At 38.5% G+C, this 23,256-nt stretch overlaps 4 protein-coding genes and 2 long non-coding RNA genes across 8 annotated transcripts; 3 read left to right on the plus strand and 3 right to left on the minus strand.

Annotated features, from left to right (window-relative positions):
- Positions 1 to 3,276: 3,276 nt before the first annotated feature.
- Gar1 (Gar1 ribonucleoprotein) lies at positions 3,277 to 4,295 on the plus strand. Its single transcript, XM_002135631.3, is given in 4 exon segments — positions 3,277 to 3,540; positions 3,604 to 3,752; positions 3,754 to 3,969; positions 4,052 to 4,295. Coding segments are annotated over 4 exon segments (669 nt in total). The 5' UTR covers positions 3,277 to 3,374; the 3' UTR covers positions 4,190 to 4,295.
- Positions 4,191 to 4,855, minus strand: LOC26532378 (uncharacterized). 2 transcript variants are annotated; one of them, XR_004469670.1, is made up of 3 exons: positions 4,816 to 4,855; positions 4,532 to 4,756; positions 4,191 to 4,483 (listed from the first exon to the last, which is right to left on the minus strand). It is a non-coding gene; the product is annotated as an uncharacterized lncRNA (long non-coding RNA). The 2 variants fall into 2 exon arrangements; XR_004469669.1 differs by lacking the exon at positions 4,816 to 4,855 and having other exon boundaries at positions 4,532 to 4,802.
- Positions 4,856 to 5,311: 456 nt separating this feature from the next.
- yellow-h (L-dopachrome tautomerase yellow-h) lies at positions 5,312 to 8,333 on the plus strand. Its single transcript, XM_002135630.3, has 3 exons — positions 5,312 to 5,725; positions 6,199 to 6,865; positions 7,769 to 8,333. Exons 1-3 carry the CDS (start codon positions 5,484 to 5,486, stop codon positions 8,258 to 8,260), a joined length of 1,401 nt encoding a protein of 466 aa, XP_002135666.2. The 5' UTR covers positions 5,312 to 5,483; the 3' UTR covers positions 8,261 to 8,333.
- A 549-nt stretch (positions 8,334 to 8,882) lies between these two features.
- On the plus strand, positions 8,883 to 17,442 carry LOC6899872 (fibulin-1). Of its 2 annotated transcripts, XM_002135629.3 has the most exons (13): positions 8,883 to 9,124; positions 9,351 to 9,848; positions 9,919 to 10,245; positions 10,620 to 10,895; positions 10,967 to 11,049; positions 11,987 to 12,044; positions 13,786 to 14,070; positions 15,589 to 15,726; positions 15,787 to 16,237; positions 16,297 to 16,426; positions 16,526 to 16,614; positions 16,870 to 17,100; positions 17,209 to 17,442. In XM_002135629.3, exons 1-13 carry the CDS (start codon positions 9,037 to 9,039, stop codon positions 17,369 to 17,371), a joined length of 2,817 nt encoding a protein of 938 aa, XP_002135665.2. In that variant the 5' UTR covers positions 8,883 to 9,036; the 3' UTR covers positions 17,372 to 17,442. The 2 variants fall into 2 exon arrangements, with proteins under 2 accessions (XP_002135665.2, XP_033237303.1); XM_033381412.1 differs by lacking the exons at positions 16,297 to 16,426; positions 16,526 to 16,614; positions 16,870 to 17,100; positions 17,209 to 17,442 and having other exon boundaries at positions 15,771 to 15,927.
- On the minus strand, positions 15,279 to 15,655 carry LOC117184362 (uncharacterized). Its single transcript, XR_004469673.1, has 2 exons — positions 15,564 to 15,655; positions 15,279 to 15,467 (listed from the first exon to the last, which is right to left on the minus strand). It is a non-coding gene; the product is annotated as an uncharacterized lncRNA (long non-coding RNA).
- Positions 17,443 to 17,451: 9 nt separating the features above from the next.
- On the minus strand, positions 17,452 to 19,166 carry Crk (Crk proto-oncogene, adaptor protein). The gene is made up of 6 exons (XM_001352329.4): positions 18,859 to 19,166; positions 18,573 to 18,695; positions 18,299 to 18,503; positions 18,109 to 18,237; positions 17,898 to 18,044; positions 17,452 to 17,839 (listed from the first exon to the last, which is right to left on the minus strand). Exons 1-6 carry the CDS (start codon positions 18,888 to 18,890, stop codon positions 17,582 to 17,584), a joined length of 894 nt encoding a protein of 297 aa, XP_001352365.3. The 5' UTR covers positions 18,891 to 19,166; the 3' UTR covers positions 17,452 to 17,581.
- Positions 19,167 to 23,256: the final 4,090 nt, after the last annotated feature.

Genomic DNA, 23,256 nt, shown 5'->3' on the forward strand with positions numbered 1-23,256 from the left:
TCGCATTGCCATCTCTCTGGAAGAAGGAAGTTCCACGTTGTCGTACCGCCAGAGAAGTCCTGTCTCCCATCTCTTCATTTCGCTGCTAAACCTGGTGGAATTTTCCAGTATTGTTTTTGCTCTTTCGTCCTCTTTGGACCTGAGTGTGCTCTTCGCCATGTTTATGCCAACCGCGTCTAATGAAAAACTCTCTTTTACAAGAGTGTCCAGCTGTGGGTGTTTATTACATTCGCATACGTGCATTACCCGCGGACTCGCTGGCCCGTCGTCCTTTCTGCGGCCATAAACAGACCACCCCAACCTGGACTTGGCGGCGATAAATTCGGAATTCTCGCGTTCTTTGACAGTCAGTGGCACTCCAAGTTTCACGTTGTCCAATCCGATGATCAATGACGCTCTCACGTCCTTGTAGCTGAGTATCGGTAGCTTTTCCAGGTGCGAATGGGATTTTAGGCAGCGTCCAGTCGTCCAGCGTCTGCTTCGGCAGATCCAGGTTTTTTACTGTTCTCACGTTTTGAAGCATGAATCTGCGAGCCACATTGTCCATTGGAGAGATCGCTATGCTTATCCATTTGGATTGAGATTCTCTCTGCGTGATGTCTCCAGTCCAGCGTAGGCATAACTCGTCCGAGGGGCCATCGATACCTAGTTTTTCCGTTATCTCAGTCTCGATTAGGGTACAGTCGGATCCTTCGTCTATCAGTGCGAACACTTGCATTTGGCCGTTCGGTCCATACAATGTTAAGGGGACGTATCTAAACAACGCAGCTTCGTTCTGCATCGTGTGCAGTACCGTAGTGCTTTGCTTCGACCTATTCTCTACCCTTTGCTGGTTACTGTTGTGGAGGAGGAAATGGTGCTTTCTCGAGCATCCGTCGACGGAACATACTCTTGTTGACTTACAGTGCCTTATAAAGTGTTTGCCAAGGCACCTCCAGCATAGCTTATTTTCTCTGACGAAGTTCCATCTACCTGGCCCTTCTAGCTCCAGGAACTGCTTACAGTCCTCCAATTTGTGGGCCATATTGCACCTACGGCAGGGCGGTTGTGTGCTGCTATCATTGTGCACCATAAGCCGGACTCTTGGGTTCTTCTCCTTCGTGCAGACTTCTTTCTCGGGTGCTACTGGCATCACGGTGCTTGCGCACGATGCGACTCGGAATAGCCAATCGTCGAAAACAGCGATATTTACCCTCGGAATCCAATCCAGTTTCAAGTCGAATGGGAGTTTCTCCACAAGGTCGCGAAGTAACATTGGGTCGTTCAGATAGGCGGACAGACCTATTGCGTCAACAGTAGCGCGATAATTTTGCACCGACAGCGCCAGGCGCACTATTCTTTTGATGCTGCTCGATTTCACGGACGGCTCCATTATTAGCTTCGTCTGTAGGGTGTGATATATGGCCTCTGGTCGGCCATATAGCATTCGAAGAGTCTCGATGGCTAGTCGAACTGTTGCGGGCATCATTAATTTTCCTCGTACTGCTTCCAAAGCGGCACCTTTCAGGCAATTTTGCAGCCTCATGAGATTCTCTTGATCGCTGAGTCCGCAGCGTTCTGTAGATTGCTCGAAGTTTACTATGAACATGGGCCATTCCTCGGGGTTTCCAGAAAAGCATGGTAGATCCTTGTTGATGACTTGTCTTGCGGCTATCTGGGATGCTGTCAAGCATCTCTCCGCCCCCGCTGGCGCGACCGCTTGATTACTCCCGTACGCGTACGGGTCCGAAATATTTCGACTCGTACTTGGGTAATACTGTGCAGTCGGGGCGTGAATGAAGGGGTTTTGCCCATGCAGGTTGGTACCCAGCGCCGGTGCGGCCATTGGATGCCACATAGCGCCGACTGGCATTGTCTCGTTCGGATTCAGCCCAGTAGGCATTCCAATCCGCGTTGCTTCCGTGGCTCCTGACATGTGGACTCCGGTCCAGTTGGGAACTGCTCTGTCCCAGCCTCCGTTGATTACCGTGGAGCTCATGAGGCCTCCTGCTTGAGGCAGTCTGGAATGCGTCGGGATGGAGCGCATTCCCCCGAAGGCCGTGGCGTACGTCGGCCTTCCTAATGCATCCGCTCTCTGCTGAGCGAACGTTTCCCAGCTATCTAAAAGGCTCGTTCTTGGTGAAAAGGCTTGATCCACCCCTCCTCCTTGGTTGGTATGCTCTGGTGCTTGATGGCTCGTTGGGGCTGTGGTGGACACGTTAGGTGTGGCCGTTGTTGCCGCCGAGATCACATCTATATATGTATCCCTAACGCGATGAGTTTCCCTTGCACCTCCCTCAGTCTCAGAACACGCACCAAGCATATTTTCCGGCACATTTATTTCTCCTAATCCACACGGGGTCTCACCGCCAGATTCAGACTTGGAAGACAGTGCTTTTTCCGCTGCCTTTCTTTTTTTTTCTTCCTTTCCCTTGCCTATAGCTGCCGTTCGCCCTGATTAACCCTTTGCTCAGCGCTGTTAATGTTTGTGCTGTTAAGCGCAGCGATATTCAGGGCTGTTAGGCGCAGTGATACTCAGGACTGTTAGGCGCAGTGATATTTAGAGCTGCGGTTTCTGCCGTAACACACTTATTATTTATAAACAGCCAAGTCAGTTGTTTATGTTGGTGAAAAAAGATGAGACAATTAAACAAATTGATGAACAAAATTTGGACGAAATGTAATTACTTTAAAAATCTCGGTTATTTCAATTTAAAGTTTCAAAATATATAGGAAATGCAACTGGTCATGGACCAGAAAAAGTATAATTCCTCTATATTAGGTCATTATTTCTGAATAGATTGAAGAGAAAATAATTAGATGTATACAGACACACTGAGCCCATCCCGGGGGAATGATGGGATTTTTTGACAGATGTGAAAACCGTCAAAAACAGCTGATGCCAATAACAAGTACATTATATTTGGGGGGAAGATTTATACATTTTTTCTTATAATGGATGATGATGTGGCAGTTATTTCGGCCGTGTTTCAACAGCAAAATATGCGAACAGCCCGATAGCAGCAACAGTTCTGGTGATTTTAATCAGTCACCAGAACAGATACGATCTGCAATTGCAAAATATTGTTTATTTATTTTTATTGCGGTTTAAGAACATCCAAAATGGATGGTGGACTAACTGGGAAATTGTCGGAACGGCAAAACCTTTCGGGCCATCCCCAAAATGGATGGTGGATGGTCGTGTGAATAGCCTATAATATCGGGATTGTAAATGTATTCCGATTCCATCGTTCTCAAAACGGTAGAATGTATACTTTTCAGCTATCGTACTCCCAAAAGTATGTACATTTACCATCCCCAAGTATTCGGCACAAACGGCACGCACGTGTTTGTATTTGTTTTGTATCCTCCAAAAATTGGGTTATATTATTGAAATGGCATTTGGTCGACCTCGCGGTGGTGGCGGCGGAAGAGGATTTCGCGGCGGTGGTGGTAGCGGCGGCGGAGGTGGCTTCAAGTCTGGAGGAAGTTTCAACAGAGGAGGTGGTGGCTTCAACCGTGGTGGTGGTCGCGGAGGAGGTCGTGGAGCATTTGATAATGGTTAGTCCGATTTTATAAAAAAATACATTTTATATATATATTGTAATATTTATTAAATTATAGGTCCGCCAGAACGTGTTATTCCCATAGGAAACTTTGTTTATACATGCCAGAATGATTTAATTTGCAAAGTTGCGATAGAGGATGTTCCTTATTTCAATGCACCAATATTTCTCGAAAATAAAGAACAGATTGGAAAAATCGATGAAATATTTGGCACAGTTCGTGATTACTCCGTGTCCATTAAGTTGTCGGAAAATGTTTATGCAAACAGTTTTAAACCTGATCAAACTTTGTTTATTGATCCTGGGAAACTATTGCCTATCGCAAGGTTTTTACCAAAACCCCCACAGCCAAAAGGACTTAAGAAAAAGGGCGCAACAGGTGGACCTGGTTTTCAAAGGGGTGGTTTTAATCGAGGCGGAATGGGTAATGAATTGATATCAAATATATTTTGTAATATTTTATTTTCTGTTGTTAAATCTAATATATTTACTTATATTCTAATTAGGTGGCCGGGGTGCACGGAACAGCTTTGGAGCCAGTGGCTTTAGAGGAACTGGGCGTGGAGCAGGAGGTGGAGGATTTAACAGAGGACGCGGTGGTGCAGGCGGAAACGGTCGTGGGCGCTGGTAGTTTTCGTTATTAGGTTCCAAGATAATATTTTATCCAGCCTTGCGTTCATATATTCGACACCAGAAACTATAGCTTTTAAGTCGAAAAAAAAACAAGCGGCGTTGAATAATAAAGAAAAATAATTTTAAAAGTATAAAAAATCATTATTTGGTGAATAATCTGAACTTAAAACCTAGCGAAGTGCGCAGAATTACGGTATTCATACATACTTTCATGAACATCCCTAAGAGTGCGATACCGCCACGTGACACTACAACAGGGATGCCATGTACTCTATGTACATCCACCGGGTTTTGTGTGCAGCCTCCTGTAATGTAACATTTAAAAAGTGCAAAATAAATTTTTGCCACGTTACCTTCCGCCGCCTACATTCCTAAAATGTGCGGCATCCACAAACCCGAGCACGCAGCATCATATCTACCACTTGGCTCACGTGGCTGACTCCCCCTCACGATCTTGCTCTCCCTTTCTTTTTCTTGTTCAGTGGGGGGTTCAGCCACGTGTGAGTTAGAGAGATATAAGGGCCGGATGGTACTTCGTGAAAGTAAAGATATATTCAGGCAGGCTCCGTTTTTCCGAGCTTAATTTGAGGTTGGGTTAAAATAAAATTTTTTAGAAAGAAAGCAAAAGTTAAATTACCCTGATATATGAAGGTGTCAAGTTTATGATAATGCATCAATAAGTCATCTATTTTTTTCATTTTGCACTTAAGGTTCGTTTTGTTGTATAAAAAGCCGTTTACTTTTCAATTCGTCAACGAATATGTTTTCGTTTTGAAAACGAATAAATCTTTCGGAATGTGAAAACGGGAGCCCTAATTTATGTGTATTCAAAAGTAAATCGGAAAACTTTTATGACTGTAAAAACGGCTGATTGTAAAATATGAATAAGTCATAAGATTAAATAAATAGTAGCCGGATAGAATAGTGTTGCAGCACGTGAATATATAATAAAATGAATATGAAAATTTATATAGATATGGCAGTTTATTATTTATGACACACATTTTCACGAATGCAATATAACCTTGTACTCTATGCGTAATGGGTATGAAAAGCTTATGACCACATTAGGTAAAAGACAGGTAAATTGGAAACTTTAATCTGAGAGACAGACTTGAAGCTTTAAGCTGTACATATGTAAGTTTTAAAAGAAACTCCAGCTGGCTAAAACCTGCCATCAACATCAACCCCGTCAGTTGCTTATCGTTCAGTGGGACATAATGATCAATAGGAAAGAGTGAATTTTTATAAAATATTCAATAAATTAGAAAGTCTAAACGGGTTGACCTAACACCATAAGAAGTCATGAATCGATATTCATTTAAATTTAGTTGGCTAATTACGTTTCAGCTAATTATTCTTATTAGCTTTGTCAATAGTGTTAGTTTTGTTGAATCATTTAATGCAGATTTTGGCTATTTAATGCAGTCGAACTCTCAAAAGCAGAGCTCCATTCGTGAAAGTCAGCTTAAGATTGTAAATGAGTGGAAATATTTGGACTTTGAATATCCAACTTTTGTCGAACGCCAACGAGCAATTATGAATGGGTAATCTATATAAATTGTTTCATTATAACCTTGCGGAGCTTATTATGAGTTTGCTCATTTTTGCATAACAGAGAAGAAGGGAGCTGTGACCCAAAAAAAGTAAAGCCAAGGTCCGTTAGTCCATCTTGATCAGCGTCTAGACTAGACTGGTTAGATAGACCATACTATCTAACCGCCAATCTGTTTCTATGAAATCTATAATTCAGTTTGAAACTTAACAAAAAACCATTTTTCTTCTAAATTCTCCTAAATGTCGTATTTGGCCATATCAAACAAAAAAATCAATGTCAAAACATTTTTCCCAAACTTAATTGTCCTCAGAAAGTTTTGTACAAACGCCAATAAGTCTATTCATACTTCTTACCTACAAAATAAAGTGATAGCGGTCCCTGCTTCTCTGTTTAAAGATTCATTTAATTGCTTCCAATTCATCAGCCACAAATTTTACTTATGTACATATATCTTATCCTCAGAGACTTTATACCGAAGAATAATCTTCCTTTGGGCATTGACGTACATAAAAACCGATTATTTATTACTACGCCTCGTTGGAAAGACGGCGTACCCGCAAGTTTGGGTACTATTCCGTTCCCGACGAGGGAATTAAGTCCAGCAATTAAACCATATCCCAATTGGGAAGCTCATGGAAATCCATATAATCCAGACTGTTCTAAATTGATATCGGTATATCGCACTACCGTAGACACATGTAACAGACTCTGGCTTATTGATTCTGGTGTTATCAACGCCACAATTAACATAAATCAAATTTGCCCGCCAAAAATAGTAGCTTTTGATCTAAACGCAGACAAAACGATTGTTCGCTATGACTTGCCTAAATCGCAAGTTAAAGAGGATTCTCTGCACTCCAATATCATTGTTGAAGTGGGTAATCATTGCGAAGACGCACATGCAATTGTAGCAGACGTATGGCGTTTTGGTCTTATTGTTTATAGCTTGGCGAAAAATAGAAGCTGGCGAGTAACTAACTACAATTTTGCACCAAATCCAGTGGCTTCCGACTTTAAGATATATGGATTGAACTTTCAATGGCTGGATGGTGTGTTTGGGATGAGTATATCTTATGATCATCAAAGTAAGCAGCGTGTGCTTTATTTCCATCCAATGGCAAGTTTTAAGGTAAGCAATTAGAGACATCTCTCCATAGAAAGGTCATCCTACAAAATATTAAAGTAGTTTTATTAAAAATACTAGGAATACTGGGCAAATTTTAACTTTTTTAACCATTTGTTTTGAGGTGGCTTAAGTATATGAGCAGGATATTTTGGAGATGATTTCAGATTTATCAATTATTTCGCTGACTATATGTTTTCATAACTTGGTTGTTGTTGTATTAAATCACTGACATATAGAACTAATTTGAGACAAAAAATAGGAGCTGTAAAATAAAAACTTTTCTTGATATTCGCTTAAATTCTTGGTGTAGTTCTTGTGGCTTAAGTGTATGAGCACCACTGTATACCCTTACAGAGGCTTTTTCAGCTCTTACCAGAATAAATATTACTGCTAATAAGTAAATAAGCAATGCAAATCAGCAATCATCAATCCAGGCATCTTTAATCTTCGCCCTCCGTTGGCACGTCGAATGGGGTTGCGTAGTCGGTTGGGTTCACAGCGTCGAAAAAAAGTTCAATTTTGTTGAGTAGCGTAATAGGATTTAAACCAGATTCTGCACTCTTCTGGATATAAACATTCTATATGGTTCTTCGTTTTCGGTTTTCTTGTATCTTTAAAATTGTAGATGCCACATATTTTCGTCCTTTGTGGGGGCGTCCTTTGTGCTCTAGCATAGCTATGTATATCGACTCGGCTATTGATGCTGACCAAGAATATATAAACTTCATGGGGTCGAAAACGCTTTCTTCTGAGTGTTACACACCTCCACCACAAAACTAATATATCCCTAATGTATCCCTATATCCTTTCGATTACCGTGAATAACAACAACACAAATACAATGTAGAATTCACATTTTCTATAGAATAACACTACCCAATATTTTCTATATTTCATTTTTATTAGGAATTTATAGTATCGACCGAGCTCTTGCTAACCGAATCTTTATGGGAAATTAATAGTCAGGATAACGCAAAATATTTCTTTTCAATTGGCGATCGCGGATACAATAGTCAATCCTCCACATCTGGAATTGCTAGAAATGGTGTAATGTTCTATACACAAGTTCATCGAGATAACATTGGTTGCTGGGATACAGCCAAACCATACACGCGGGCCAATTTAGGAATGCTCCTCGATCCGGATGTCTCCTCAACGCTCATTCAATTCCCCAATGATTTGAAAGTAGACGAAGGAGAAACTCAAAGCGTGTGGATAATGAGCAATCGCTTGCCTATTTACTTATATAGCCAGCTGGACTATTCAGAAATAAATTTCCGCATTTTAAGGGGTGATGTCAACATGATCATCAATAGCACCATATGCAATCCTGCCAACGTATACGGTAATGGATCTAAATCTGCTATAGTGTCAATAGAGGAAGGGCAGTGCTATTAAACAAATTGCAGTTACATTATAAATGAGTTTCAAGGCTTAATGCAAAAAATACAAAAAAACATTTAAAAAAATACTATGTACGACTTTATGGCTTTACTTCAAATTATTTAGAAGACAATTATGCAGATTTTCCTCAGTGCAGTTATCTGCCTTTGATAGTGAGATATGTATGTACATATGTACATGTGTACTTATTAAGATTGGGCTACTATTTGCTTATTCGCTTGTATAAATATATATTAATATTTGCATATCTATAAAAAAATGTATGTATTTAGGTTTTCCTGAAGGTACTGCCGGGACGAGATAAAATTTCAGCCTTGAACTCCACTATTCACCCTATGGTTTGGTGGTAAAAAAAGAGTATAAAATTATGTAAATATGTATACATACGTACATAAGGGCGTATAAATATTAGCGTATGTAGCTGATGTATATGCACGTACATACTCGTATGTATATGTACGTATGTATGTACGAGCATGTGTACGGGGGGCCCCTGACACTCCCCCTCCGTTCACCCGAGGCCAAGACCGAACTATTCTTTGTTCTAGAATTTTATCTACGCTAATCCCAATATAGATGTAGCTTCAGAATCACTGGCTGCACATGTGCCAGTGCTAGTGCTAGTGTCTGAGGCAATGTGGACAAGCGTACGCGCACAATATTCATTCTTATTTTCCATTATTGTCTGGTTTGTTCAGGTCGTAAACAGCTTCCTAACGCTTCCTTTGTGACACGTTAATGAAGTCAGTGATACAAAAACACCGGCTAAAATGATTACTTCGATCAAAATTAGAAAAATATGGTTTATTATTTATACAATGATGGCTTGGCACAATGCCGCAGAAACCTTGGCAAGCGGTAAGTAGATTATAAGTAAGTATTAATAATTATTACTGCATAGTTTTGTATTCGTTTAATTAAAATAAAAAATCAGTTAAGTTTTTGTACATAAATACGTGTTTACATTTTAGGAATTAGTCTAACAACTCAAATACTTTGCTTTCATATTCCCGTATTTATTATTTCGTTTTTATTATTATTATTATTTTAGTTAAACGTTCAAGTAAATCTTTTTTTTCCATAGACAACATTTCCGATTATATTAGAAAATGTTGCATAAGTGGGCTTCGGCATGCACGAACTATGGATATTCAGTCCTGTGGAAATATTGATTCCTCCGTATCCATTATACCGCCATTGTGGCTTGGACTATGTCATTCCACCTATGAAGTGTGCTGTTCCCGAGAAATAGACCACAAGAATTGTGAATTGGGTCGATTGGCTGCTTTAAACAGAACGCGGTGTGACACGGAGGTCAATTCGAACTCTAATGCCTATGCGGGCTGTTGTCGAGCGTGTCAAGTTGGCTTGGCAGTTAAGGCAAGTAAACAGAACTGCAGTGATCCATTATTTTCATTTCTTTCTGCTATTGAATCCTATCGGACTTGCTGTTACGAAGACAGTAATTTAAATTCAAAATCCGATGAAATGTTTAATGTAAGTCAACAAATAGAAGGCGACATGGGTCCTGAAGAGTATCTTGAGAATTCATCCGATGGTACGATAGTCCTAACAGACGATGGTAAGCCTCAAGTGGTTGCTCGGCTCCTTGGAAAACAATTCAACTGATTGTTTCTCTATTGAAAATATAGACGACATTTGTGGCAAAATTCCAAACCTGTGCGCTCACATCTGTGAGAATACATTTGACGCATATCAATGTAAGTGCCACTCAGGATTTAAACTAGACAACAACAACGTTACATGCTCATCGGTGAAAAATAACATATGTCCCGATGGATACTATATGGATCAGCACCATGGCAAGTGCGTTGACATTGACGAGTGCAGCGAGAAACTTCATGAGTGCACGTTGACCCAGTACTGCCACAATACGATTGGCAGCTATCATTGTCTAAATATAAAATTCAACAAGTGCCCATCAGGATATCACTATGCTAACGAACTAGAATGTGAAGGTGAGTCCTGCTAAACTTATGTCTTTATATTTTACCTTATGTAACGCTGAAGAGAGATAGGAATAGGAATTAAACACAGTTTTCGCGCTGTTAGTGCTTATTCTCAAAGCGAAAATGTTCTTAAAAATGATGTGATGTACTTTTCAGCGTCACTTTTAAGTTACTGTAACGAATGGCGGCTGACTATTGTTGTCATGCCGGAATATATTTGAAATATCTAGTCTTGGCTAGACTAGACTTTCCAAATTCTTTTGGAAATAAAGTCGCTCTGTTTAAATATAAACTAATTATCTGTCTCCTTTCCTCATGTAACAATACATATTTATTATAGTTATAGTCATATATATATATTACTTATACTTATACTTATGTAGATGACAATGAATGCGAAGAGTCGCCGCCGCCATGTGAACCTGACCAACAATGCTCCAATCACGCCGGGGGCTTTAACTGTACCTCAGCTGAGAGTCAATCCTGCGAAATAGGTTTTTATCTCGAGGAGGGCACTTGCTCTGATATAGACGAGTGCAAAAATAATGGAACACACACCTGCCATGCTCATCTTCTGGAGTGTATTAACACTATAGGCAGTTTTTCCTGCCAATGCCAGATAGGGTTTCGTTTGGATACTACTCAAAATGTGTGCGTAGGTATGTTGTACGACTTTCAGTATTGTTTCTTATATAATTTTCTTACAATACACACTTGCCTACCTGTACAGACATTAATGAGTGTTCTATTAACAATCACAACTGCCTACCAACTCAAAGATGTGATAACACGATCGGTTCATATATTTGCACGGTAAGTAAATTCGTCAGTAAAATCAGCAATAGCATTGACTGGACCAGCTGGAGGACTCACCGAGTCATAAGTGGCGGCCTTACCCACCATTGGGTCATTGTCATTCTGTGTTGAACTCGAGCGTGGATGCGTGGATAGATGCCGATTCAGTGTGCAAATTAGTAGACAGCAGCAGGTGCACCAGCAATTTCAACCTACAGCGATCGCGCTCACCACCATTACCGCGGTAATAGCACCACCGCCATTACCAGCCCAGATGAGACTTGAGCATGGATACCCGTGGAGCGGTAGCGGGGACGGAGGTAAAGCGCAGACAGCGTGTGGATTGCACCTGCCGCAATTGCACCGATGGCGAGAATAAGAAGCGCCTGCACATCTGCTAGATACCCGACTGCCAGAAGGGCTTCATAACTCCCTATAACTTACAGGCAAGAAGCACTTCCAGTGCCGTTTGTGCAACAAGAATTTCGCGCATAAGTATATGCTAAGCACGCACGTCAAGAATCGCAGTCGTCGGCAAGTAGACGACATATTACGAAACAGACGAAAACGAAGAGGATGAGCGGGTGATAACTGAAGAGGATGACGAGGAAGATCAGCATCAGCCAACAACTCATGTCGATATTGACTGAAACAGAGTTTATTAGCATAGCTTTTAAAGAAAAAGGAATACTCATAAAGGAAATTTTTAATGTGTAATTAATGTATCTTTAAGAGAGGAAGTAACCACATTAGGGCAATAGCTTTAGATATAATGAGCGCCTGTCTGAACTTTCTTATATGAATATCATATATATTGTTATTATTATTATATCTATATATCCATACAATACAATTATTCCGTCTGGAAAACACACAAAGTTCATATATTTGCATGGTATCTACACATTCATTTATTATTTCTTAAAGGTGTATTTAATTATTTTTTGTTTTTCAGCGTCTTCAGAGTTGCGGAACGGGCTATACATTAAACGCTGAAACAGGAATTTGCGATGGTAAGAAATCCAAACAGATCTAGTATCGAATTATAATGTCCGCTGCAACCCACTTATTGGTTCTATAATCCGATCCTTCCAATTTCGGGGAATCATTATCTTATTGTTACGTTTATACGGTTCGTATTTTCCGGGTTGAGCATATAAAACAGAGAGTATTTTTACTAAAAGTTTCTTGTTAACTTTTTTTACGATTGCATTTGAAAAGAATTGGAAACCTTTGTGGACCTCTATAGTATTGAAAAGCTTATTATAGGCCATTAGGATGTTTATGACCATAAAGCTGATCCTTGCGGAATACCATTGTGGAGTGGTTTATATTCTGAGTACTGGCTTTTGATTTTAACGAGTTTTACGATTAGTAAGAAAATTTTTTAAACGTAGTTTAGAACCTTGGCGTCTATTCTCCACCTATTCAATTTGTCTATGCCTTTTCAAAATCAAGGCTATTCACAAATAGATGGCTTCTGAAGGACAGTACTGCAGTGCTCTGGTAGTGTAACAGGGTTAGTTGCTGACTCTCGAGGAGCTTGATGTTGTTAACTAGTCATAATAGGTGATTTGCTATGATCTTGCCTAGAACCTCAGCTATGCACGGGTTGAGCGATATTGGTCGGTATGAGTTTACCAATGTGTTTCAGGAGTTTTGTTTATGTATAGTACTGTTTTTGAATTGAGTAGTAGATTTTTTCTTTCTTACCTGCAAAGCTATAGGACTGCTCTGAGGTGCTTATATTTGATGTTGTTTGCGATCATCGATTGACCCATGTCTGTCTGTCCGTATGTCTATGTCTATGAGCGCCTAGTGCTCAAAAACTATAAGAGCTAGATAACTATATTTTGTATATCAGAATTCTGTGATATGTGGCATAAGATACGAGAAAACCAGAAAACGCAGCATCGTAGAGAATGATATCTTCTAGACTGCAGAATCTGAACCAGATCGTTCATTATTAAAGCCAGAATGAAGAAAACAATTTCATTCTCTCTCGCTCTGTCTCTCTGAAACACGCACGTTTCATGGTCGGCTTTACCTATCGAAAAAACTGAGCGCCTAGATCTCAGAGACTATAAGAGCTAGAGCGACCAAATTTGGTATCCACTCGTGTAATATCGAACCTGCAAAAATTCACAAATAACTCTTGCCAGATCTCACTGTTACAAGTGTTACGTTCTAACTAATTTGTTGTCTCTCTTGCACGCAATCTTTGTCGTTCGGCGGAGGAGGGCCATACGACTATGCAGAGTTGCGGTCCCACCAGCAACTCACAACGTTCCCCCTCGTTTTGAAATTAGATCATTTACAATTGATTTGGATTTGGACGATTGTTTCATTATCTGTGGATGTTGGCTCATTATGTCTTCGAAAAATCGAAAAATTAATATGTTTTCTTCTTGGCACTTAATAATAAAAATCAATAGAGAGCCAAATTAATTATATTAACATCGGCGGGTTTTTAAGTTATATTCAATATTCAAATGACGACATTAAATAAGGTGCATATATGTTTAGAACCCAAATCTATCACAACGTTTGGTTCACAACGTCGAAAAAAATTTAATTTTTGTAAAAGGTGCTATCATTAAAAACCACTCCAGAACTTAAAACTCTTACACTAAATACCAATATAAATTGTATAAATAAATAAATAAATATTATTATAAATAAAGAGATATAGATATATCCAATATTAAAAATCACAACTAATCGTGAATCCGATACTAAATCTACTCTTTGAAGATGATGATGAATGCGCACTCAATACCCATAACTGCCAGCCAAATTTCGATTGCTACAACACGAAGGGATCCTTTCGCTGCTATAGGAAAACAACAACAAGCACAACAACCACAACATCAACTACTTCAACAACGGCTGCACCTACGTTCAAGGAGCCAGTTTCAAGAACTCACTATTCCCAATATCCCTATCCACTTAATTCTCAGCAGGGCTACTATGGCTCCACTATATATCGGTTACCCTGTTCCACTGGCTTTCACAGGAATAATCTTGGCGCGTGTGTCGGTAAATATAAATTATAGTTCTGCATGAGTGGTAAGAAAAACCGGAATTCGAATTGACAATACTTACAATCCATTGAGTGAAATATGTATAATGCTACGGCGATAAAGTTTGAGTAAGGGTATAGCTATACACACTCACTCAACTCAATTAAATTCGAATACATCCATTCGAATACTGTTAGACTTACTTATTTTTTAAATGGAGCCATGAAGATCTCTATTATATGTACCTTTCTCGTAATTAGTTCTACTAGTAATGTTTAGTTCTAATTTTCCTCGCATATCAGTTTAACAGGTATCTTTCCTTCATGTTCGCTTTCAGTTCATTACATACATACTTAAAGCTTAATATATAATATAATCTAATATATAAAATTCTCGTGTTACAAATTTTCTGGCTGAACTCCTCAGATTTTCGTGAAATTTTGTGTGCTATGTTGTGTGCAACATCTATTTTTCATCCCGATCAGACCACTCCTTCGGGTACCTCCCAAACAAAAGGACATAGTGTTTGGGAGGTACCCGAAGGAGTGGTCTGATCGGATCAAGATTTGGTATGAATAATTTTTTTACACGCCCTTATGTTTTGACAATGTTTTATCCATCGTCGTAAGCACCTGTAAGACCCAGAAATTTTTTACTATGATTACCGAGGTAATCTCGCCAATCTGATCCAATAGCATTTAATGTAAATGTGGCGTCATGAAATTCAAAGAAAATGTTTTGAAAAATATTAAATTGAATAAAACTTTTTCATACACATATGAAATCACAGTAGGCCGAAACAAAAATTGGGTCCTAGGGTTTGAATATTGTGATGAAATCATTATTCGTTTCACCTCGGAAGCGAAAAAATCGAAAAAAAAAACTTATAATCGAAAGCACATAAAATTTCAAGACATTTCGGAGAAGTTCAATAACAAACATTGTAACCCAGAAATTTAATATATTTGAGCCATGCCAATAAGAAGCAGAGGGACCAATTTGAGTCGTCAAACGATCTAGTCTAGAACCATACGAGATATAAGAGTAAGAATTTCAGGTGAACAAATCCAAGAAAACAATGCAGATGAGAGTGTGAGCATGGCGCGGTTACGTGAATCACAATCGCAAGAGGCCCGAGATAAACGAAATCAACAAAGGCAACTAGGACGGAGAGTAACGCGTAGATACATAGTCGACAGCTGTAGAGGAATTAACCAACAACGCTAGAGCATTTACATCAAATTTATTTCTTCGACTAGCAAAACAACGTTTGCCGAGTCACCTAGTAATTTATAATATTTATACAGTTAACTGACGGGGCAATCCATATGTGACCATGATCGGAACTATCAACCCGCCTTAAGTCAGCAGTAACATAAATAAATGTGTTTCAGAATATATGAAGGGGCCCTTCTGAAATTGAAAAAATTCCATTTGGCGGATATGAAACTCAGCTTTGACATCACCGCGATTAAATATTTGTACTGTGGATGGAAATGTTAACTATACCCTTTTCCCTTTTTTACATATGTAGATATAAACGAATGTTTTGAAAAGAATCCTTGTGGTAGCCATGAGCGTTGCATCAACACCAATGGTCATTTCCGCTGCGAAAGCCTTTTGCAGTGCAAGGCTGGCTATAAGTCAACGCCAGAAGGAACATCCTGCATTGGTACGTGGGATGTTTTAAAAAGCATATATCCCAAGCCAAATTAGATTTTTATCAACACAGATATCGATGAGTGCGAGACGGGCGAGCACAATTGTGGCGACAGACAAATATGCCGAAATCGTAACGGCAGCTACATCTGTGCCTGTCCGACCGGTCATGAGCTAAAACATATTTCCAATGGCGTCAGCACCTGCCAGGATATAAACGAATGCGCGCGCGATCAACGTGTGTGTCCTTCGAATGCTCATTGTTTTAATACCATTGGCTCGTTTTATTGTGAATGCAAGTCAGGTTTCCAGAAGAAGACAAGCGACGGTGACGACAGTAACACGGCCTGCTTTGATGTGGATGAGTGTCAAGTTATTCCGGGTCTTTGCCAGCAAAAGTGTGTTAACTTCTGGGGTGGGTATCGATGTACATGCAATTCAGGGTACCAATTGGGACAGGACAACCGCACATGCAACGATATTGATGAATGTGAAGTTCACAAGCACTATAAGCTGTGTATGGGGTATGAATTGTCGACAATTTGCCTAGACATTCTTCCAAACCATGTGATCTATTATTCAGATTTTGTATCAACACTGCTGGATCCTACCAATGTACCTGTCCTCGTGGTTACACTCTGGCCTCAGACATGAATACATGCCGCGATATTGATGAATGTGCTGATTCCGTCAATCATGTATGCACTGGTCGGGTATGTTTGTTCGATAAGAACATTTATATATGAAGAATTTTCTAAATTTTATATAGATTTCATTAAATCGCTTTTTTAAATATTTAATTGGTTTTTAAGAACGATATTTGCACAAATATTCGAGGAAGCTTTAAATGTACTACTATTAATTGTATTGCTGGATATAGCAACGACCCAGAGCAAAAAAAGTAAGGCCACAGAACAGATAAGTACATTGAAAATAAATTTAAAGTATAATTATTGCTAACCAAAAATTTTTTAAATTACTTCAACCTAACACTTAAACATAACTACAGAAGTATGATTTTAAAAATAATGCGATACAAAAAATTTGTATGGATTTTTGATTGAAATTAATTTACTGATATCCAAAAATAAAAGTTAGACGAACAGAATAAAGAAGGCACATCTAAAAAACTTTATTTTTAATTTATCTCTTTCAGCCGGTGCCGTCAAAACAGCAACTTTTGTGAAGGAGAAGATTGTTACACAAAACCCTCAGCTTATACATACAATTTTATAACTTTTGTATCTAAATTGATGATACCGCCGGATGGTCGAACGATCTTTACTCTACGTGGTCCAATGTGGTATGACAATATAGATTTTGACCTCAAAATTTTGAGGATCCAAGCTTCGATGAACATCGAAAGGGCAACTGAAAACCATTTCGAGTTAGTATTCAATTTGTAATTTATTCGGAATTTTGGTGCTGTACTGTGATTTATATTAAAGGTCAAATTTAAAACTAATTTATTCATATTTTATTTTCTTTAATACAGTACGTTAAAAAGCAACAACCAAGTCAATGTATTACTTAAAAGATCCCTAGAGGGGCCACAGGACATTGAGATGGAACTGAGTATGACAGTTTTTACCAACGGAATGCCGCGTGGGAAGAGTGTTGCAAAGCTATTTCTCTTTGTATCCCAGCACCCATTTTAACGTTGTCCGATATATGTTATATGTACATACATAATTATTGTGAAATAAATAATTTGATTGGGTTGATCTGAGCCAGAAAGTTGCATTGGTTTGTAATATGTTTATTAAATATTTTAAATATATGTATTAACAATTGGTATGCACCACTTACTGTTATTTCTTGATACATTTTGTCATAAATTTAAATAAAAATTATACAAAATGAAAATATTATTGTTCCACCCAATCGTTCCTGGCGCTATTTAAACGTACCTCTCCACAGTTATTTCCTAAATCACAATCATCGACAAATTCAACGTGAGTGAATGGGAAGTGGCCCTTGCGTCCATTTAGTTCACCCTCCCATTGGCCATTTATATTAGTTTTAGTGACTTTAATAATGTCACCTATTTCCAATTTTAATGCAGTCTTGTCGTATGCATTGGGCACCCTCGATTGTTTTACCCGAGCGAACGCTGGCAGTTTGCGCTAGTGAATACATAGTTACAAATAAATGTTCATTGTATGGTTTAATCATAAAACTTACGTTTAGGTCTGTCCGTTTTAACGTATTACCAAACAGATTGCAAGAGACTGTTGGCGGGTCAGATGAATTATTCAATCGTCCGATAGTAGAACTCGGGTGTCCAAGAACTTGGCTATCGAATCCGTCCTCATCTGTTGCGTCTTCATACTGGCAAAAAATAAATAAGCTGCAGCTAAACTTTTCATCATATATTGTATACGCAAATACGTACCCTTTGCACATAAGGAACCGGTATTTGTCCAACTTGGCCCGATGAATTACGTGCAGTCCACCACTGATCTTCGTCCTTTCGGATTACAGTAAGAACTTCTCCTCTTTGGAAAGGCAAATCGTCTTGATCCTTTGAGAAACGAGGGTAAGATAAAAACTGTGGAATGCTGACAAAATTTTAAAATGCTCACGCTGCCAACAAAATCAAATTTTCCAACTACTTTTTCTACTTTTTTTTGGGCTGGCCGCCTTAGTGGTGTGGTGTCCAAATAGTGCAGTGTGTAAAATGTCAAGAGTTTTGGCAGATTATCAAACGATTGGTCACCAATGCGATACACTATTTGATCCTGTTGTTGAACTTTGTTGATTATATAGTTGCTAACTTTAGTATCTTCTCTAAATTAAAAAGGGGAATAATTAACAGTTTCATGATGGTCTTTTTTTGTAAATCTTTTATTAATTTACCTTACACAGAGTACGTAATCTCCTGCTATCGAGTTGCTGTCACGCACTAAAAATACTCCCCGTTCACGCTCGTTCATTAATACTTCGGTAGCGTCTTGCCGGGACATTGGACCAAAGTACCAGCTGTAAACTCGAGACAAATGTAATTTTAATCGAATGTCTTAGTTATACATACATGTTAATATCGTAGCATACATACATATATAATAAATACATATGTACAGTGCTATGTTTAGATTAATATTTACAAAAGTACAGTTCATTTCATTTGAATGTCGCTGCTTACCTGCTCTTATCTGACACATCAAATGTATCCATTTTTGATTTTAATATGGCTGGACTGGAGCTTATATCAAGTTAAGTCGACATCAAATGAGACACATGAATTTGGATAACTCCAAAATACACATATGACTTTTAAATGATGACTTAATTAAAGGTTTTTTGTAGTTGTTATGGTGCGAATATAAATTTTTTATGATTGTAACATCATGTTTTAACATATAAATTAAATAAGTCGAAGAATTGTTTGTTTTTTATTTGTGTGTGTACATACGCATATTCTAGTGTTGTGTATTTTTCCTTTTTCAGCCAAAATAGTGTTGGTCGGAACTTCGTTTTTTTGTAAATCAAATAGCTTGAAAAATAATTGATATGCTTATAGCATAAAATCTAGCTTATTTCAAATTTCATTTATTTTTTTGGCTTAAAAAAATTTTATATTATATTACATTATATTTTATTGTATTATATTTGTTAATTTTTTATCGAGAAACCGGACAACAATCATATTTGTTGTTCGTTGTTCATCCATTCTTGTGTATAAATGTATGGTAATTTATCGTTGATAAATTTCAGTCACACTGCAGTATTGCACATGTTTGCACATTTACATACAAAAAAGCCGAAAGTGTCTTATGAATAAAGTCCATAATTTCACTTTGTTTGTACATTGCTGAGCATCATTACATCATTACTTTAATTACAAATTTAAAAAAATATCAATTATCTATTATTTTGATGTGTTTTAATGGTCAACTTATTTTTAAGCTTATTTTTTTAATTTATAGCTTATTCTAGCTTATTTTTTTCTTCAATCTAGCTTATGGTGACTCTCAAAATCTGGCAACACTGCATGGCAGCAGCAGATTTCTCACGGTCGACACAAAAAAAAAACACTTGAACTGGATCGATAAAAAGTTCACAGAAATTAATTTAAACAGTATGAACTAAAGGCGTTTCACTCTATTTTATTCCAATACAAAAATTAAGTTTAATTTTAGTTTTTTGTATATATATTTTACAGAGTAAAACGTTATTTTGCCAATTAATTTCTTTAATTTTTTACTTCGTCATATGAACGATGGGTATGACTAATAAACTGAAGATCATTATTTCTTCTTCGAATCACGATTTGTCGCGTAGCTGTAAGGTCGCCAACCACGATTTCAGCAAAGTCGTCAACAACAGGTGCATTGAATCTACGTATTTATAAGCTCTCGAGCTGGTGTTCTATCAGGATTGATGACAATAGCGTGATTGTCCCTTTCTAGTTTGTGGATGTGTGATTTGAATAATTCCAATAATTCATTTTGCTCTTTTAATACGATACGCCTGGCAAAATTTGAATTGAAATTATGATAGTCGCAACGTGCATCTACGTGATTGGCGAGTGCACGTTCAAAGTCCTTGCCACCCAGAAAGTTTATTTGTAAAAATTTATGAAATTCTTTTGGGATTGGCTGATAAAACTGGTGATAAACTTGGCCTATGATTTTGAACGTGGAATTAAATTGTAGACCGTTTGCAGTAATATTGTTAACTATTTTTGTTGCTCCAAATTATGTCATTTGGAAACATGAATTGAATGTGCGAATTGACTTCAGGAACATGCTAGAATCGGGATCTGTACCGATAAGTAACCTGTGCAATGGTTCAGGTGGTATTTCAGTTTCGGTTATTTGTACTTTTCCTGATGAGTAACACATCACAACAGGCTCATTTTTATATTTGATTTTAAATTTAAATTTTAACAATAACCACTTTAGAATGATCACAATATTCAACATCAGGCTCATTCTGGAATGTTAGTCGAAAAAAAAGTGATGTAAATCCTCGATGAAATTGTTGGCGTTGTTGGTCCTCTACGTCCTCCTTTTTTAGATGTTTTCGCTTCCGAGGTGAATGATAATGATTTCATCACAATATTCATACCACAGGACCAAATTTTTGTTTCGGTCTACTGGGATTTCATATGTGTATGAAAAAGTTGTATTCAATTTAATATTTTTCAAAACATTTTCTTTGAATTTCATGAAGTCAAATTTACATGAAAAGCTGTTGGCTCAGATTGGCGAGATTTTTCTTGGTAATCGTAGTAACAATTTCTTAGGTTTTACTGGTTCTGCAGCTTCAGATTTACATTAGTATTTTTAATTAAAAATACAGCCATATCACTTCCTTTATTCATTACGATGCAATGCCTTAAAACTAATCAATCTGAATCAAATTTTGTCAAAACCCTCCAAATTTTGACCCGATCAGACCACTCCTTCTGGTACTTCCCAAAAAAATGACATACATAGGTGTTTGGGAGGTACCCGAAGGAGTGACTTGATCGTGATGAAAATTAGATGTCTGCCGATGCGCAGACCTCACCGATATGTCGAGCCATTTCGGTCGAGCCATTTCGGAGAAGGTTAGCTACAAAACTTGTGACACGAAAATTTAATATATTAATATATATATGTTATTATTAATATTACTAGCTGACCCTGTAAACCTTTTATTGCAGTATTGTGAACTATTTCTGTTGTTCCGAACTAACATATGTTAGTTATTTTATGAATAAAATTGATTGTGAGAATTGACTCTAAGAACAAGTTTCATTCTGGTTACGGTGGTGTCAATTTCACTTAGTTGCTTTTTTCTTGACGCGCTACACATACAATCTCTACATAGCACCAATCAGCATTTTCGGATGAGAGAAATATTTAATATTAGGCTGTTACTCGAATGCGAGTACCAGTAACGAGTAAGAAATCGGATGTATGAATTTATATATGAGTTTCGATTTGCCAACATAAGTTCGGATATCTCTTCGTTCCAATTGTCTTTGCTGATTTAGTTACAGCCGTGCCTTATGAGATTAAAAGTCACGCAATTGCGAATTGCTTATACGAACATTTTCGTAAATTTATTGGATTTGTTCGCCTCTCGCAGTCTGCGTTGCCTGCGGGGATGTACATCTCACTGAGCCTTGCCCCGTAAATAGGGAGGACCCATCTGCCAAAACAACTGTGGTGTAAGCTACACTGCTCACCTTAGAGGTTTTTACCTGTCTGTAAAGAACTAAAAAATTACCTAACCTAATAAAAAACCCCGCTGGGTTAGAGGTTTTTACCTGTCTGTAAAGAACTAAAAAATTACCTAACCTAATAAAAAACCCCGCTGGAAGCTCAGTCATCCAACAAAACTTGCCGCAATTACCATCAGCTACGACCGCAGGAGTTTATTTTGTTAAGACGTTAAGTTACACGAGCTACCAAATACAAAAATTTCACAAGCCACTGCAAGAATTATGCAGCAGTGGTCAGAGTAGTGTTGTTAAGTAGTGGCATACGCGGACGACGTTGCAATTATCTTTGCGGGGAAATACCCCCAAACACTCTGCGACTTAATAACCGCAAAGCTTGCTCGATTGTCCGGATGGACAGAATCGCGCGGGTTGGGACTAAATCCCTCGAAAACGGAACTCGTGTTATTCACAAATAATTACAAGGTCCCGCCCTTAAACCCCCGAATACCAAATGGATACAGGCTCTCCTTCAGTGACAGTGCCAGTTATTTAGGGTTGGTAATTGAATAAAAGCTTAACTGGAGCCTGAAGGTCAAGGATAGAGTGAAGAAGGCAACGACAGCACTCTACACATGCAAAAAAGCTATTGGCCTAAAGTGGGGCATGAACCCAAGCATAGTCCTATGGATATACATATCTGGCAATGGTCAATATCTGCCCTAACAAAAAGGACAATCACCAATCAGCTGGGCAAACTTCAAAGAGCTGACGCCCTCTGCATCAGTGGAGCTCTTCGAACCACACCAAATGATGCGCTAAACGCCATGTTATGCCTCCAGAGCCTTGACCTTGCAGGAAAAGAGCGGGCAGAAATGGCAGCAATACGTCTTAGAGACTCTGAACATTGGGTACCTCAACCACAGTGACACTAAATAAAAACAACAATGTCCAAGCAAGAACGGGCTATCAAGTTTCAAAGGAGTACACGGATACTCCATTCAGCACCATCATCCCTCACAGAGACGAATGGCTCGAGGGACTCCCAGGCCCAGATGGGGCCATAAACATCTTCGCGGATGGATGGAAGCTTGACGAGGGTTATAAGAGGAATCGTCTCTGAACAGCTAAACATAAAGCACTCATTCAGGCTACCAAATCACTGTAGCGTATTCCAGGTGGAAGTTACAGCGATCAGGGAGGCTGTGAACTGCCTTCAAGCAGTTGCGAAACCCAGCTAAACATTTATAGCTGCGATCAGATCACTTAGCGCGATCTCCTCGAACTCGGCTACTGTGGCGAACTGCCGCAAATCTCTTCACGAGATGGCTTTCCCAAGTTCTTTGTTCCAAGTTGACAGACTGGCCTGTTATTCGGCGCAGTTCTGCT

The sequence above is a fragment of the Drosophila pseudoobscura genome, chromosome 5 (assembly GCF_009870125.1).
Source record: "Drosophila pseudoobscura strain MV-25-SWS-2005 chromosome 5, UCI_Dpse_MV25, whole genome shotgun sequence".
NCBI classification, from domain to species: Eukaryota; Metazoa; Arthropoda; class Insecta; order Diptera; family Drosophilidae; genus Drosophila; species Drosophila pseudoobscura.